Source organism: Rhea pennata, chromosome 13 (assembly GCF_028389875.1).
Source record: "Rhea pennata isolate bPtePen1 chromosome 13, bPtePen1.pri, whole genome shotgun sequence".
In the NCBI taxonomy this organism is placed as follows: domain Eukaryota; kingdom Metazoa; phylum Chordata; class Aves; order Rheiformes; family Rheidae; genus Rhea; species Rhea pennata.
In genome coordinates this window covers 21,487,341-21,504,128 of record NC_084675.1, presented here as the reverse complement: position 1 = coordinate 21,504,128, position 16,788 = coordinate 21,487,341, and the positions used below count along the sequence as shown (strand labels likewise).

General features: G+C 65.8%; 1 protein-coding gene across 2 annotated transcripts in view; it reads left to right on the top strand.

The window, feature by feature from the left end:
• The first annotated feature begins 4,158 nt into the window (after positions 1–4,158).
• GSE1 (Gse1 coiled-coil protein) overlaps positions 4,159–16,788 on the top strand; it is a 79,685-nt gene continuing 67,055 nt past the window's right edge. Inside the window, exons 1-2 of one of the 2 annotated variants that reach the window (XM_062586363.1) lie at positions 4,159–4,419; positions 4,573–5,226. In XM_062586363.1, the coding sequence (XP_062442347.1) occupies positions 4,234–4,419; positions 4,573–5,226 (840 nt within the window). In that variant the 5' untranslated portion in view covers positions 4,159–4,233. Of the gene's footprint in view, positions 5,227–16,788 lie in introns of both variants that reach the window. The other variant, XM_062586362.1, reaches the window with a different exon arrangement.

Genomic DNA, 16,788 nt, shown 5'->3' with positions numbered 1-16,788 from the left:
GCAGGGAGGTGAGAGCCATGCAGGGAGGTGGGAGCTCATGCAGGGAGGTGGGAGCCATGCACAGAGGTGGGAGCCATGCACGGAGGTGGGAGCCATGAACGGAGGTGGGAGCCGTGGATGGAGGTGGGAGCCGTGGATGGAGGTGGGAGCCCATGCAGGGAGGTGGGAGCCATGCAGGGAGATGGGAGCTCATGCAGGGAGGTGGAAGTCCCTGCCCTCTCCTCCCGCCCGGCTCGGTTCCCGTGGGAATTGACTCCTTGGAGAAATATTCCCCTTTCAACCAGCAGACCCCACGGAGGATTATCCGGAGGGGGTGGCTGGCGGAGCAGTCACGCTGTCTCGAAGGCACTGCGCTGTTTGAAATGCTCTTTGAGGCACTTGATGACTCACAGCAACAGCTGGAAAGAATAAGCAGCTGGTAATTTCCACATTAGCCTCCCGGTGCCGGGGAGCGGGGATCCGCGGCACGTGCCCGCGCGCGAGGGCGCAGCGCCGGCGGGCTCGGCCGCGCGCGCGGAGGGGAGCGGGGCCCCGCGGGCGCGCAGCCGGCGCGGCGCCGGCGCGGCAGGCGCTTTGCGCAGCGCCTCGCGCCGCTTTGCAGCGCCGGCGCGGCGCGGAGGAAAACCCCGCGCCCCCGGGGAACGCCTTTGCCGCCAGGGCATATGTTTTCAGTTCTTCCCGAGGCCGACTTGAGAAATTCGCTCTCCCTCCCGGCCTCTCTGTCGCAAGCGGCGCGGGATGACGAAGGAGCCGCTGGGTCCGAGCGCGGCCGTCGGCAGCTCTGCGAGGGCGGCCCGGGGCGGCCGGGAAATCCCAGGCTGCCTGCTCCTTTTTGCCTAATTCTGCTCTTCTGGGAGGAAAAAAGAAAAGAAAAGAAAATCCCGGATTACCACCGTGGCACATTAGATAGGACTGGAAGGAAACAAGGCACGTTCCTGGCCGCGCCGCGTGCCGGGCAAGGGGCCGCAGCGAGCGGCTCTGAAGCGTTGCCATGTGCACCTTTAAAGAGCGCGTGAGTCACGTCCACGGCAACACGCGCAGCGCTCCCAACGCCCTCGCTGCATAGAGCAGCCACAACATCAGGCCTATAAATAAATAAAATATAACGAGGCCCTGCTGCCTTCTGGAAAACCCTGCAAACGTCCCCGCGGAGGCAGTTCTCCCAAGGTATCGTGTTCTCGGCTTTGTGCCTCCGGCTCGGCCCCCCCCTCCCCGCCCCCAACGTTTCCCTGCTGCTGGAGCCATCTGCGTGGAAACCGGATCCGCGGCCCCGCAGAGCCCTCCTGCCCCCCGCTCGCGCTCCAGCTGATGTCAGGCAATCCGCTTGATCTCGCGGCCAGGTGCCGGGCAGCGCCTTACGCCGGCACCGGCGGCCGAGGACGGAGGTGACATCGAGGGCCGGCCAACCCCGGTGGTCCCCGGCCTCCTGCTTGGCGCTTGCATCCTTTGGGTTTGATCCCGGCAGGTCCTCAGCACCCTCCGGTGGGACACGCTCAGTGCTTCCCAAGGACAGGACTGGGGGGGCTGGAGCGGCTCTTGCCGTGAACTCAGAAATACCATGAGGAGCAGGCTTCCTCCTAAAACAACTGCTTGAAAATATCCTTGTGGCTGCTAATATATATATATATATATTTTTTTTTCTTTCACTGGGAGACCTCTGCTGAGCCTGTGGGTTCGCTGCCTGGATGCTCGGGTGGTTAATAAGCCAGGTTTAATTGTGGCTGGACCTCAGCACAGTTTGCACTTCCGCGGTGCCGATTGTCCAAGGACAGCAAAGCGCTTTACAAGCATTAAATCTTATCGTAGGCTGCAAGGCAGGTAAGGATATACAGGGTTTATTGCATGCATCGCTGAAATGCGGCCAGCCCTGGCTGGGAACAGATCAGCTATTTACCAGTGAGTGGCAAACCGATGCAGCATTTTAGGACCAAGCGGGAAATAGAATCTGGTATTGAACTGGAACAGCAGCAGGACTTTTAAATGTGAAATAAATTAGCAGGGCTGGTATTCAGTCAGGACGCTGAGTTAATGTCTGGTGCACAGCACTGTAAAGGACAGAGACATTAGCGGTGTCTTCTGCAAAGCGCCGCAGGATCCCTCCTGCCCGCGCAGACCTGGACGCTCCGAGCTGCGGTGCCTTTTCATGCTCGTTCAGGGGTGGGGGTGGGGGTTACGGGGGGGGGGGGTCACACACAGCGTGGGGAGGGGGTGGCGGGTGACGCAGCACTGCCACGGGAGGCAGAACACCATGTGTGGGCAGTTGCACTTGGGGGGCGGATTGCGAATGCCCCCTGCGGGTTTGGTCCCCAAGGTCCCCTCATGTGGGGTTGGGTGTAAATCCCCTTTGTGGGATCAGTCTGCACCCCCCCCCCCAGTGGGGTTGCTTTGCACCCCGCTGCAGTGGGGTCAGAGCGCACATTGCCCCCCCCCACACACTATGGGGTTGCTTTGCACCCCGCTGCAGTGGGGTCGGTTTGCACGTCCTCTCCCCCCACCTCTGGTGGGACCAGCTTGCAAAGTTCCCACTGTGGGGTCGGTTTGCGCAATCCCCCACCCCCCATGGGGTTGCTCTGCACCCCGCTGCAGTTTGCACCCCCCCCCATGGGGTCGGTTTGCACAACCCTGCCCCCGTGGGATTGCCTTACATGGTCCCCCCCGTGGGGTCAGTTTGCACAGTCCCCCCCCTCCCGTGGGGTCGGTTTGCCCGATCCCTCCCTTCCCCCCCGCCCCGTGGGGCTGCTCTGCACCCCGCTGCAGCGGGGCCGGTATGCACGTCCCCCCCGCCCCGTGGGGCGGGCTCGCACCCCCCTCCCGCGGAGGCTGTCGGAGCCTCGCGGCCGCCCAAGCGCCGCTGCGGCTGCGGCGCGGCGGGGCCGGGCCGGGCCGGGCCGGGCCGGGCCGGGCCGCCGCCTCCCCCCGAGCAGGCGAGCGCGGGGCGGGCGGGCGGCGGGGCCGGGGAGGAGCCGGGCCGGGGGCGCCGGGGCCGCCCGCCGGCGGGGCCAGCGCGGGGCGGCGGGGCCGCGGCGCCTGCTCGCCGCCTGCCTGCTCGCTCCGCGCCGCCGCCGGAGCCAAACTTTGGCGGCGAACTTTTCTCTCTCTCTCTCTCTCTTTTTTTTTTTCCTTTTTTTTTTCTTTTTTTTTTTTTTCCTTTGCCTTTCCGCGGAGCGCGGGGGCGGGCGGGGGCGGGCGCGGGGAAGCGGCGCTGCAAACCCGCCCCCCGAGCCTGCGTGTCCGGCGGAGCGGCGGGATGAGCCGGGGGCGGCGATGAGCGCGCCGGGGCCGGGGCCGGGGCCGGGGCCGGGGCCGGCGGCGGCGCCGCTCTCCCGCAAGCAGCGGCTCATGGCCGCGCTGGCGGCCGGCGAGGGCGGCGCGGCGGCGGCGGCGGGCGGCCCCGGGGCGCCGCAGCCCCCGGCGGCTCCGCTCTGCTGCTTCATCTGCGGCGGCGGCATCAGCCGCGGCAAGGAGCTGAAGCTGCAAGTGCGGCCCCCCCGCGACCACCGGCCCTTCTTCCCCTTCCTGCAGCACCAGGAGCCGGCGCCCGGCGCCCGCGCCGTCTCGGCGGAGGGCTGCGCCCTGGTCTGCGCCGTCTGCCGCTGCTTCCTCGGCGAGCAGTGGGACTCCTTCGAGCGGAGCCGCACGCCCGTGGAGAAGCGCATGTACTGGCTCAAGCGGCCGCACCAGTGCGAGGCGGCGGCGGCGGCGGGCGGCGGGCTGCGGCGGGGGGCGCCGGGCTGGGACCCCGCCGGCGCGCCGCGCCGCGCCGCCGCGCCCGGCCGGGACCACGAGGAGGAGGAGGAGGAGGAGCGGGGTGAGGAGGAAGGGCCGCCGGCGGGCTCCGAGCTCTCCGAGCTCTCCGACGCCGAGGCGCTCTCGGAGCCCGAGGGGGCGGGCGGCGCGGCGCGGCCCCCCCTCCCGCCGGCGGCGGCCAAGCGGGGGCCGCCGTGCTGCTCCTCCGAGGACAGCGAGATCAACATCACCAGCGAGGAGGAGGAGGAGGAGGAGGAGGAGGGCGAGCGGCCCGCTTGGGGCGCGCCGGCGGCCGGCACCGTCTGCTACGTCTGCGGCAGCCCCTTGTCGCCCGCCTCGCAGCACCGGGTCCATGTGCAGAAGCAGGAGAAGACGTCGCAGGCGCCCTTCTTCCCCTTCCTGTGGCTGCACAGCCCCCCGCCGGGCGCCCAGCCCCTGTCGCCCACCGGCAGCACCCTGGTGTGCCCCTGCTGCTTCGCCTCCCTCATGCAGCAGTGGCAAAGCTTCGAGTTGGCCAACGTGCCCGTGCTCCAGCGGCTCTACGTGGTGCCCCTCAACGCCGGCGCCGCGGGCATGCCCCCCAAGGGCAGGCGAGGGCTCAAGGAGGACGGCGCAGGCCCAGCCCCGGCGCCCGAGGCCTGCTACCTCTGCGGGGAGGAGTGTGGCAAAGAGGTGAGGCTGGTGGCCGCCAAGATCACCAACGGGAACGCCAAGAGCACCATGCACTTCCCCTTCCTCAGCCTCCTGCCGTGCCCGCCCAGCGCCAAGGGGCTGAACAAGCACTGGGAGGTGAGCAGCTGCCGGAAGTGCTACGGGGTCTTGCAGGACCTGTGGGCCATGTACAGGGCCTGCCACAACGAGGAGCTCATCACCTCGGTGCAGAGCTTCCTAGGAAGGTACCACCAGGTGTTCTCCGCCGGCGACCCCAGCGGCCTACCCGGGCACCCCACCATCAAGTCCGGCTCCACCTCAGTTTGCTACATCTGTGGGGCCGAGCTGGGAGCCGGCAAGGAGTTCCAGCTCAACGTCAACCCGCCGGGGCGCTTTGGCGAGAAGGAGCCCTTTTTCCCCTTCCTCACGGTCTACCCGCCCGCCCCTCGGGCCAGGCCGGCGGACTCCACGGGGCTCGTGGCCACCTGCGTGCTCTGCTACCACGACCTGCTTGGGCAGTGGCTGCAGCACGAGGGCAGGAATTCCCACCACCCCAGCAGCGCCTGGTCCCGGCAGTACAGAGTGGAGACGTTCGTCTGCTTCTTCTGCCGCCAGGAGAAGAAGCGATGTCTTGGATTAAAAGCAGTGCAAGTTGCCAGGCTCCCCGTGTTCCTCTACACGCTCCGCGTGGCCAACAGCTTGCTGGTGGATGACGGGAAGCAGCTGACCATCGGCGCGTGTGCCGAGTGCGGGGCCGTGGTCCTGGCTGGCAAGAACGTGACGCCCCCGGAGCTTCTGGCTGCGACGCCCCCAGCTCTGCTCCCCAAGGTAAGGCGCTTGGCCCGGGCCCCTTCCCTCCGCTCCCGTGCTTTCCCGGAGGCTGGCTTCAGTACGGTTTGGAGCGGTGCTACAGATGGATGCTCATCTTTTGGGTCTGATCTCTGGGGGCGAATGTGGATAAATGGGGTGCTTTTAGCAACGAGCTTCTGGAGGCATCAAACCGAAAAGGAATGGAGAGAAATCCTTCCAAGAGGCTCAGCGGTGCCAAGTTCTGTCCTGTTGCAAAAACACGTATCTGTGTTACTGGCGCCTGCTCTTTTGGAGCCCTAGATAGAGGAGGTGGGGTTGTTTGTGATTCGAGGTGGCCAGAATGGGAAATCCTGATCTTGTACCTCTCTTAATCATGGATAATAATAGTTGCCAGAGCAGAGGGAAGTCTGACAGGCTGCCTGTGCCCTGCCAGCAGCGCTGGCCGGCCTGCCCGCGGCAGACGGGATCCTCGGGAAATTCCTCCAGCCCGAGGAGCGCGGAGTCTCCGCCGCAGAGCAAAGCTCCCGAGTTATCTTTGGGTTTATAAGGCGCCCTAGCGACACGGTTTCCTTGAGGAGAAACTCGAGTCCTTCCTGCGGCTGGGAAGCCAGCGCGGGGGCTCCTGGACCCGAGCCGCTGCGCCCTGCCCGTGCGCGGCCGCGGGAGAGGAGCCTCCGAGCCTGGGTGGGCTGCTGCTCCCCCGAGCTCGGGGGTGAGATGTGTCCTCTGGGTGCAGGGCTGGGACCCGGGGACACAGCTATCCGCTCCTCCGTGTTTATCTGTAGGGAGAGGGTAATGCCTTCTGCCTCCTTCAAGTTAAGCTGTATGTTCAAAAAGGTAGAATTGAGAGAGCACAGATTTATTGTGATTTAGCTCCGTGTCGACAGTCCTGTCCCGAATTAGTGGCCTCAGTTCAGCGTCACCCGGTCGCTTCTGATTTATGTTACGGATTACTCTTTTTGGCGCGTCCCGGTGCGGACGAGCCCTGAGCCGGGTGGCACGGCACGCTTCGGGCTGCTTTCGTGCAGAGCAGCACGGAAGAGCGAGGGGGATTTACTCGCGGCAAGTTTATCTGTCTCGTGAAACGGGGAAATTACTGCTTTTGTCCCCGAATTTCCGACTGGCAGCAGCGCAGCTCCTGCAGAGCAGATGCTCTGTATCTGCAAACCAGGCCTGGGCCGCCCCCTGCAGAGCACCAGCGTCCCGCGTCCCTAAGTTCGCTATCAAAGTCGTGGGACTCGGTTCGCAGCCCGCGCGCCGGGGCTCCCGCGGCGCTGGCGTTTTCTTTGGAAACGTGAAGCTGCCCTTGCTCCCTCCTGCCTGCTTACGGAGGCAATTTTCCGGCTGTCGTGCTAGCCACGGGCTCGACGTCCAGCCTGGCTTTCCAGCCCGCCGGGCCGGAGCTGCGCCGGCTGGAGAGCGCCAGGCCGGAGCGCGAGCTCGGGCTGGCGCCGGAGGCGGGAATCGTCCGGAAGCTGTTGCTTTCCGACGGTTTCCCCCCGGGCTCCCTCGCGACCTCGGTCCAAGCCGGAGCGACCCGACGTCAAGGCGGGTCGTCCCGGAAGGCGGGCGCGCGCGGGGGCTCGTCCGCGCGAGACGGCGCCGGCCGGGGAATGGGCGCTGCTGGGGCGCGTTCCCCTCGCCCTTCCCCTGTCCTTACGCGCTTCCCATCACCTCCAGGACGTCAGGTTTATTTAAAACGTGGCTTAGCGAGTTGGGAGGGCATTTGGCTAATTTAACTAATTGGAAAGATGCACTCTCACTTGGTCACCCTGGCCGCTGGAAACCAGCCCCCGGCACGAGGCCTTTCGCGCTTCAGCTCTGCCGCGGTCCCAGGACGGGGCGGGGGGGACGAGCCTGCCTCACCCCGTGGAGTTAACACCCTTGCCCCGTGCCTCCTTGCAGCTCTGCAGTCTTCGTTTTTGAATGCACGCGTCCCCTTCGCGCGCTCGGGGGCGACCGCGGGGGGCAGCGGTTTGCAACAGCAACCGGGCGGCAGCAGCAGGAGCATCCTCGGGGGTCTGCAGAACAGCTTGGAGCAGCTAACGAGGGAGCAACCTCTGCAGCTCGTTAGCTTGCACGAGGCTCAGATGTTTATAAGGGGGCTGGTGGTGGTGGCTCAGCTCCTGGTTTGGGTGTTGAGGAGCAGGAGAGGCGTGATCGGCTGCCTGCGGGCCCGACCGGCGCGGGAGGGCGTTGGAGGGAGGTGAGCTCCTTGCCGGCACGGTTTCCGTGCTCCTCGCCGGCTCTCCACGGGCAGGGGCGCTGGCGGGCGCCGCCGCGGCTGCCTGGGAGCAGAGCTGCTGCGGGGTGGCTGCAGAAACCCAGCCCTCGTGGGCTCGCCTGGGTGAGTTTAGGGTTTTGCCCTGTTTGCTAGCAGATGGGGCGGCCGGTCTGTGCTGCAGAGAGGCAGCCAGGCCACCCGGGCCCTGCTCCGGGTGCTGCACGCCTCGGCCCCCTCCGGGTGCTGACAGAATTTCTTGCAGAAAACAGAAGCAGGAAAAAGCAGGGTTCGGACAGGAGACCCGCAGGCCGGGGAGAGCTCCCGGGAGCACGGATGCGTGCTGCGGTGCTGTGTCACCAAGGGGTTGCAGGAAGGACAGAGAACGTTGTCCCTGGGTCATGCCACGTCCTGACCTAGCGCTGCTGCTGCCGCCCCCGGGAGCCCCCTGCCCCGGGGCACTGGGGCCGCCGGCAGCGAGCCCTGCACTGTGCGGGCGTTGAGGGTGGGTGCGCTGAAGAAGAAACCATAAAACGGGTCCGTCGGAGCGCCTGCGAGGGGGGCAGCGAGGTCGGCTCGCTGGTTCGTAGATCCGCGTCTTCCTTCCCTTACGTAGGCGACGGCAGCGTGCTGCGTCGCCTGCATGCTCGCAGGCCAAGGGGATGCTCGTGCTCGATCTGTCTCGAGTTTTCTGTGCTTGCTCCAATCCTTTCTGTCTGCCAACACTTGAACAGGGAAAATCCTCCCCTGGCTTTCCCTGTTTTCCCCCGTTTGATTGCCACCTTTGCACCACAGTTACTTACCCCTAAGAGGCATCTGCACTTCTATTTTTTTCTGATGCAACTTTTTTTGCAAGTGCATTCTGGACGGCTCTAAAATCCCGTTGTACCTCGAGCCGAGCCGCTCTTGCATCCTTCAAGACGCTGCCCGGCGCCTTGCTGAGTTTGCGCCTCTCTGCGGGTGCCCGGGCCTCCGCGCGCGTCTCGCTGCCCGCTCTGCGCGCCCGCGGCCTCGGCCGCGTCCCTCGGCACCGCGGAGCCGCTCGTCTCGCGTAGCTCGTGTCCTGCGGAGGAGAGGCCCGTCGGAAGTGTTCGGATCCGGCTCGCTGCTCGTAGCGTTCAGGCCAGCTGAAGCCGAGGCTTTTCCCTTCTCGGGCTGAAACCAGCTGGTTTTCTGTGTCGCGTTAGCGCTTTGTGGGGAATGCGTGGTTCTCGTCGCGCCGGGGTTATACCTGCTCCGGGCTTTGCAGCGGCGTAAGTCTGGGAGCCGCTCGGCTGGACTCAGCGGTGCTGAGCACCCGGCGCTCGCCGCTCTGCGTGCGCCTTCGTGCCGGGTTCAAAATAAGGGGGGGGGAACCCCCTCCCGAGGGAGGAAGAGGAGGCGCCGAGGGCTGCGCGGCTCCTGGGGCGTCCCCGAACAGCGACCGCCCGGCGGTGCCGCGTCCGGACGGCCCCGGCCCCTGCGCCCGGCGGCCGCGTCCTTAGCCCGGCCGGGGGTTTGGCCCCTTGCGTTCGAGCCGCGAACTCTGGATGTCGTGCTGTGTTTTTCGAAAGGCGAAGCCAAGCTTACAGCTGGTGGTAGCATTTGTTTTTTCTCCTTTTTATAAAAGATTTCAGGCAAAACATCAGAATTTTCCCATTCTCGGCTCAGCCTTGTCCCGAGGAGTCCGAGCAGCAGCAGAAACAAGCGGAAGGCGCGAAAGCCTGGGAAGCGCAGGGTCAAGCGTGGCCCCCCTCGCCGGGGCTGGGGTATATCGCGGCGCGGTCAGCGGGGCTCCCGGCAACGCGGAGGAGGAGCGGACGAGGTCTGAGGGATCTCGGTTCTTAGGCTTTCGGCTCGAGCGCCTTTGATTATTTTTGTGCAAATAGAAACATCCGAACGTGACCGGCTTGACTGCTGCAGTCGCTAATCCGAGCAGACACCAGAGCAAAATCAGGCCAAGGTATTTTAAACCAACTTTGCTAGGTTAAACTTGCCTCGTTTGCAGCAAATGCGCATGTAAAGAAGCGTTTAGCGAGGCTCGTGTTGCACTTCAGGAAAGAAGACTTTTTTTTTTTTTTTTTTTTTTCAGCGCTGGATGCGTGGCTGCTCTGGGAGATAAAGCCTGCCGCGGCTAAAAATGAACGCGTCTGGCATTTTCAGATGAGATCTCAATTCCAGCTCGGAGGTGGCAATATAATCATAACATGACTTCATGTCTCGGGGCACAGCCTCCCGCTGGATCGGGTTCCCAGATGGCAAACAAAGAAACAACACTAGGAAAAACGCGCCCCCGGCTCTTTCCTGCCGCCGAGGTCGCGGCGCGTTTGCCCGCGGGCGCCCGGCCCCTCACTGCTCGTCCCCGAGGCGTCCCGGCTCCGGGACCGCGTGTCCTTGGGTGCCGGGGAGCAAAGGGGCTTAAAAAAAATTATTTTTATTTATTTATTTTATTTTTTTTGCTTTGGCTCGCCTGACCTTGCTGTCCCAGCTGTCCCAAATGCCAGGGGTGCCGCGTGCTGGCCGGCCGCGAGACCTCGTGCTGCCTGCGCCGGGCGCCAGCTGGCTGCCGGCCCCCCCCCCCCCCCCCGCCTTTCCCCTGTCCCCAAAGCGGAGCGCGGAGCCTTGCGAGCCTGGCGCTGCCTCCCCGCGCCGGCGTGGGGTGGGGGGCTCCTGCCGGGGGGTCGGTCCCCTGCCCGCAGCCCGTGCGGGTGTTGCGCTCGCAGGGCACCCGACGGCCCCTCCGGGGGACGGACCCCCGCTGCTGGGGCTGTCGGAGGGCCCGGTGAGGTCCGTGCCCCCGCGGGCGCCTCTGCGGAGCGGCGGCCGGGGCGGGGGGGGCCGCGCTCGGCGCGCAGCCGTCGGTGGCAGGCTCCCAGCCGCGCCGGGTTTTCCTGCGCTGCGAACAGCTGGAGATGGGAGACCTTCCAGCGGCACAACCCTCCCGGGCCCCGGCCCAGGGCTCTGACAGCTCTGCCGCGTCCCCCCCCGCTGCCGCCGCCGCTCCGACGGCGCCTCGAGCGTGCCGTCCCGGCGGCTCGTTGCGGAGCCGGGGGGGACGGGGACGCGCTGGCGGTGCGTTTAGCAGGTGCTGGCCGCGCACAGCTTCCTGCGCCGTGGCGGCCCCAGAGCGGGGTTTTTTTTTTTTGGGGGGGGATGCAAGTTAATGCAAGCGCTGCCGGGCTTTAGTAGATCTCGGGAGACTGAAGTCATGTGTTTATCCATTGAGCTGGCGCCGTCGGAGCGGCAGCTGCCCCGGCTTCCCCCGCGGCCGGGCGCGCGGGCGGCCGGGCGCGCGGCCCCGGCCGGAGCGGAGCCGAGGCGGGCAGCGGGGCCGGCCGGCCGTGCGCGGCACCCCGGAGCCGGGCGCGGGCCGCCGGGCGAGCTGCAAATCGCTGCGGACTTTAGTCGGGCCGAGCAGCTTTTCATCATGTGACGGTCAAGTGCTAATGATTTCAGTTACTAGCCTGGCCGGGAGGCAAAATAGATGTGTGTATAAACATTTGAATAGATATCTGTCTCCCACCCTGTTTTCTTATCGTCACTGCGAAAGCAGCTGCATTTTCTTCGCCCCCTTGCAATAACTAGCACGAGTTACCCCGAAGTGAAAACACGGGGAAGACCAGGCCCTTCAGTTTTCCTGGGAGGCAGACTTGCCAAGGTCGACGCCGGCGGGGGGGCCCAGCTGCCGGGGGGGCCGGCATCGGCGCCTCGCCTTTGCAGCGGCCCTGGTGCGCGGGGCTCCGCGGGTCCCCGGCACCGGGGGGGCGCCACCCCTGCTGCCTTCGGATACGCTCCAGATGCCCTGGCTGCGGTGTCTCTGGAGCGGGAGATGAATTCGCTGCTGTCGTCTTCTGTTTGCAGTCCAGAACATCTGTGCGGCGACTGGGAAACCTGGCCTTTCTCCTGCTTCCCAGCCAGGTCCTGTCAGCCCTTCCCTCCCCGAAAAAGGGGTTTGAATCCCCTCCGGCTCCCTGCATTGCTTGTGCAGCATAACCTGCTTGCTCCGGGTGTCGGAGCGAAGCTGCACCTTGTGCCGTGGCACTGGGGGGGGATGTTTGGGGGGCTCGTTGGCACGGCAGGTGCCGGGCAGGGGTTGCACGAGGATGCTTTTGCATGGGGGGATGCTTGGGGGGCTCGTCGGCAGGGCAGGTGCTGGGCAGGGGTTGCACAAGGATGCTTTGGTGTCGGAGGGATGTTTGGGGGTCTCATCGGCAGGGCAAGTGCCGGGCAGGGGTTGCACGAGGGTGCTTTGGCGTGGGGGGATGTTTGGGGGGCTCGCCGGCAGGGCAGGTGGCGGGCAGGGGTTGCACGAGGATGCTTTGGTGTGGGGGGATGCTTGGGGGGCTCGCCGGCAGGGCAGGTGCCGGGCAGGGGTTGCACGAGGATGCTTTGGTGTCGGAGGGATGCTTGGGGGGCTTGTCGGCAGGGCAGGTGCCGGGCAGGGGTTGCACGAGGATGCTTTGGCATCGTCGTGGCCCTGCCAGGGAGAGAGCCCCTGCATTGCCTGTTTATTCCAGCTGCGTTTCCCTCACTGGTCCCTGATCCAGGCGCTCTCCAGGCCTGATTCTGCCATGCTGAGCGCAGGGGGCTGGTGCTGCTCGCTTGTGGAGCTGTGCAAAGCCTTTGCAGCCGGCGGCCCGCTCCCGGGAGCTCTCCCGGGCCCTCTGAGCACGCAGCTCACTGCAATCCCATGCAAGAGCTTGTTGCCGGCCCCTCCGGCCTTGCTGCCGCTGCTTGCGCACAGGGGGGGTCGCGCCTCATCCCGCTGGTGCCCCGGGTCGCATGCCTGCTCGGGGTCCCCTTCCTCTTACCCCCTTTTGGTCCCAAATGCCAGCAGGTTCGGGCGGCTGGGAAAGCAGCGCGCGGCTGGTGTTGGGAGGGTGGCGGGGGGGGGAGGTCCGGTTTCTCCCTTTCCTGCAGGAATTAGGGAGGCCACATGCTGCCAGGAGCGTTTGGCTGGTAGAGGCAAGCGGAGGCTCCGAGGAGGCGAGCAGGCGTCCGCACAGATGGAAATTTGATCACCCACGGCTCAACAGATTGTTTGATTTATTTTAAAATCAAGCAGATGGCTGCAACAGGAGTTTGTTTAAGTTCAGCTCCGCGCTGGGCCAGCGGCCAGGATACGCGGGGAGGGGGGGGCCCGGCATGCCAAAAAACGCTCAATGACTTTGGTCATCGAGCGCCGCTCTGGCTCCTGCTCCCCCCCTGCTCCTTCCTCCCAGGCTTCTCCTCCTGGGGCCGGCAAGCGGGAGCATCCCTCCTCGCCGGCACCTGGGAGACCCCCCCCCCCCCCCCGCCCTGTGCGCATCCCTGGGGGTCCGCGCCATGGGACGGGGTGGGTGGAGGAAGGAGGTTTGGAGCTGGGCTTAGCTTCTGGGCATGGTGTGAGCGTGTGTGCCCCCCCCTCTCCCCCCCCCGACCCGCTGCTGCTGCTCCGGGGTCTCCTTGCCGTGGCCGGCGGCAGGACCGCCAGCCCAGCCCGTACCCCGCCACAGGAATTATGCCACCGGCCGCCTTCGGGATGCTCCGGGAGCGCCGGGCATGCCTCTGCTCCTCGGCGGCCCCCGCGGAGCCGGGCTGCCCCGGGCTCCCCCGGCACTGGGCGGCAGCGAACGCCCACCGCTTGCTGTGCATGTGTCTTTTCCGCCCTACCCCCCCCCCCCCCCCGAATTTGGCTCTGAGCCAGCCAGTTTGCAAGGGCTGCCTGGGCTGGGGGTGGCGGGGGGGTCCCGCGGGGCTTCTCGGGGCCGCCTGCTCCCCAAGGGGTTAAGGTGGGAGAAGGAAAACAAGAGCGCTGCAGGGCCTGGGTGGCTGACAAGCCAAACAACTGTTTTTGACTCACTCTTGCTGCCTTGCCAAGTGCAATTGCTTCCACATTCCCGCCCCCCCTCCCGGCCGCAGGGGTGCGCGGAGACAGCGGCTTTGCCGGGAGGGGAAGGGGGATGCCGGAGCGGCAGGCACGGCGTTCGGGGGCCGTGTCCTCCTCTCGAGGCTCCGGGGGCGCCTCGAAGGGCGGCTTCCCCCCTCCCCCGGGTTGTGTGTGTGTCTTTTTTTGTGTTTTTTTTTTTTGTTTTTTTTTTTCCTTCCCCCCCCCCCCATCCCCCCAGGCCTCCAAGAGCTGGTGCCGTCCTGGTGCAGACGGCGAGAAATGAGTGTTTGGAGCGCAGGCTCCGTGGCTGCTGCTAAGATGTGAGCTCGTCAGGGCTGCTGCTTTGTGGAGTTAATTATCTTTGAGTCTGGGTTGTGTTGGTTTTCTTCCTTTTTTCTTTTTTTTTATTTTTTTTTTTTTTTGTTCCTTGGGATTGTTTCTTGGCAAATGAAACGTTTTAAAACACTGAGCTCTGCTCTCTCTGAACTCCTGGCTGCTAAGTGGTATGTGGGAGATCCTTGTCTTAAATAAATAAATAAATACAATTAAATAAAGCATCGTCATTTGCTCTGCGATGCAAGTAGGCAGGCTCGGGGCAGCTCGCGAAGCTGCCCCGCGTTTGCGCGGAGGCTCTTCCGCGGGGGTTTGAGGCGGCCGGAGCGGGAGAGGATGCGGGCAGCGCCCCGGCTCCTGCGGCCGGAGCCGGCGGGGGGCGGCGGCGGCGGCGGGTGGCCGGCGCCGCCGGGACTCCCGGGAGCGCAGCGTCTCCTAGTGCCGCTGCGCGGCAGGAGCTCCGCGCCTCCGGGCCGCCCCCTCCCGCGGCCCCGGGGCAAATCCCCTCGGCTGCGGGGGGGCGGGCTCGCCGGGCGGCCCCGGCGCCGCGGTTCCCTGGCCGCCGCGGTTCCCTGGCCGCCGCAGCCCGCTTCCCGTTTGCTCTCTGCTTTTCCAGCTGGATCGCCGGAGCCGCAGGGGAGGTCGAGCAAGCGGCCCCGGGTCAGGCGCGGGCTCCGCGGCGCGGCCGCGCGTGCGACCGGGGACACCTCGTCGGCTCCTAATCCGGGCATGAGAAGGCAATTAGGGGCCGGGATGGCCGGTCGGAGGCGGCAGATGGGGCCGGCCGGCGCGCGCCGTGGGGCTGGCGAGCGGGGGCCGCCTCGCCGCGGCTCTGCCTCCTAATGCGTTTGCAAATCCTCACCAGCTGAGGGGATTAAAGCCGGCATCTGGCTTGCTTTATAATATTAAAACAAAGGGAGTTGGAGGCGCCGTGATTGGGGCGGGCGGGGGGCCGGCGGTCTGCTCGCCGAGGTGCGACTGCTCGGAAAACGCGCAGGGGTCCCGGCGAGCCCCGGCCCGCAGCCCCGGCCCGCCCGCGGAGGTGTCAGCGGGCGCTAAGCCGCGGTGCGCGGGGACGCGCGTGCCCCAAGCCCCTCGGGTCTGCCCCGTCCCGCCGCCGCGCAGCCTCCCGGGGGCTGGCGGAGGGGGGCGCGGGGCGGCGCTGGGAATGCCCGAAGCGGGGGTTGGGGGGGCATTTGGGGTGGGTTTTTTTTTTTTTTTTTTTTTTTTTTTTTCTGTTTACTTGCATTTGGGCTTTGCAGCGGTGCTGCGCCACTCCTGAAGCGGCAAGACTTCAGGAAGCCGGCGTGCGGCCGGTGCCAAGTCAGGCTGTACCGCAGCCAAGACCCTGCTTGTTTTCTCGTCTTGCTGGAGCCAGTAAGTGACCTTATTAGCTTAGGGGGCAGCTGCCTTATTAGCACACATCTGGCTGCGGGGAGGCCAAATAGTCCCGATATTGTCTTCCTGCCTGCTCCTAACCTTGCGTTACCTTGCAGGAATGCCGGCGGGGGGCTCGGCACGCCCGCCGGGGCTTTCTGCCCGCCGCTCCTGTCCCCTTGCCCCTGTCCCGGGGGGCTTTTCAGGGCCGGGTGCTGCCAGTCTCCTAAGGCATCCCGGAGAGCGGCGTGGCAACGCTTCTCCTTTGCAATTCCCCCCCCCTTTTCAGCGCTCTGCATCACGGGGAATTTGGGAGCTGGGTGGGTTTTGGTGCATTTAGTGATCTATTTTTTTGTTTAATTTTTTTTGTGTCTTTTCCATGCACGTGCCTGGCTTCTCCTTCGAGGCGCCCAAGGCATCGTTGGCGCATGGAGTGTCCGGCGAGGGCGGGTTCCCGAGGGACTCCGAGCCGGGAGGCTCCGGTCGGGCCGCGGGAGGGAGGCTTTGCGCCGCCGCGAGCCGCGTCCTGCCAGGCATCCGCGGGGAAGCGGGGTGACGGGCTCGCCCAGCGCCGCAGCGCTTCCTCTCCCCGGCTATAATTAACCGTGGAGCGGGGGCCTCCCGTTCAGGCTCCTTAGGGTCCCCCCCTTTATTATTATTATTAGCTGTGGCTGAGCAGGAGGGTTAACGAGCCCCTGGGAGAGGGGTGCGCGGTTCCCGCGGAGCCCCACACAGCCGTTCCTGTGCCCTCCTTGCTCGGGAAGCAGGTAGGTTTCCCGCGGCATCCGGCACCGCGCGCCGGTGCCTCGAGCGCCCGTTGCGCCGGCGGGGAGGGACAGAGACACGGTGTCGGGGCCTGGAAGGTCGCGAGGACGAGGAGCTTGAACTTGGATTAGACGGTAATTGCACCGTGCCTAATTAGAGGGAAAGAGCAAATCACTCGGGCGCTTCGTGAAGCGCCTGACACAGAGTAACGAGGCTAATTAGCAATCAGGCAGGAAGCTGCCGCCTGGCAGCCGGAGCCCCCGGGATGCGCTGTGCCGGCTGGGGGTGCCTTTCGCGCCCGCCGGGTCGCGGCGGGAAGGGCAGGGGGGGACGTCGCCAGCGGGCACCGGGCAGTGAAGGGTTTTGCAACCGGGAAAGCAGGTGCGAGGCGGGTGCCCGGCCGTTTCGGCCGCCCTCGCTCTCCCCGGGCGGGGGTCCGCTGCTGGAGAGGCGAGCGGTGCCCAGGGATGCTCCGGCTGCCCCGGCGGCCCGGGGCCGGCCCGGCTGCCGGGGTGGAGGTGGCCTTGGCAGCGTGTCTCCTTGCTGTCTCTCTCCTCCTCTCCTTTTTTCCCTCTTTCCCCTCTCTTTGAGCAGCTGTTCCCTAATAAGCCGTTAATGATGATACAGTAAGTAGAAGCGGAGAGTCCTGCGGGAGCTGCCACGATTTGTGTAATTGGTCTCGGAGGAGACAAAAGTATCTAATATTTACATGCCGGTATTAGTCCCCCGGGAGCGCTGTCTGGGCTGCAGCGGCACAGGCAGCTCCCAGCCTCGACCTGTCGCCTCTGATCGGATGGATCGGCGGATCCGTAACGGGCGGGAAGCGCCGCATGGCACGGCACGGCACGGCACGGCGGGGGCTGTCGGTAGCCTGCTCGGCCGCTCAGACGTGGGCGCGCCCCGCCGCTCACCGGGCTCCGGCTCCCAGCCCCGGCGCTCGCCGCGGCGGATTTGCGAGGGCTTTGTCCGGGCTCCGTATGGGCCGAGATTAAAGCGACGCCTTCCATATGGGCGGATTAGCCAGGATGAGCCCCCC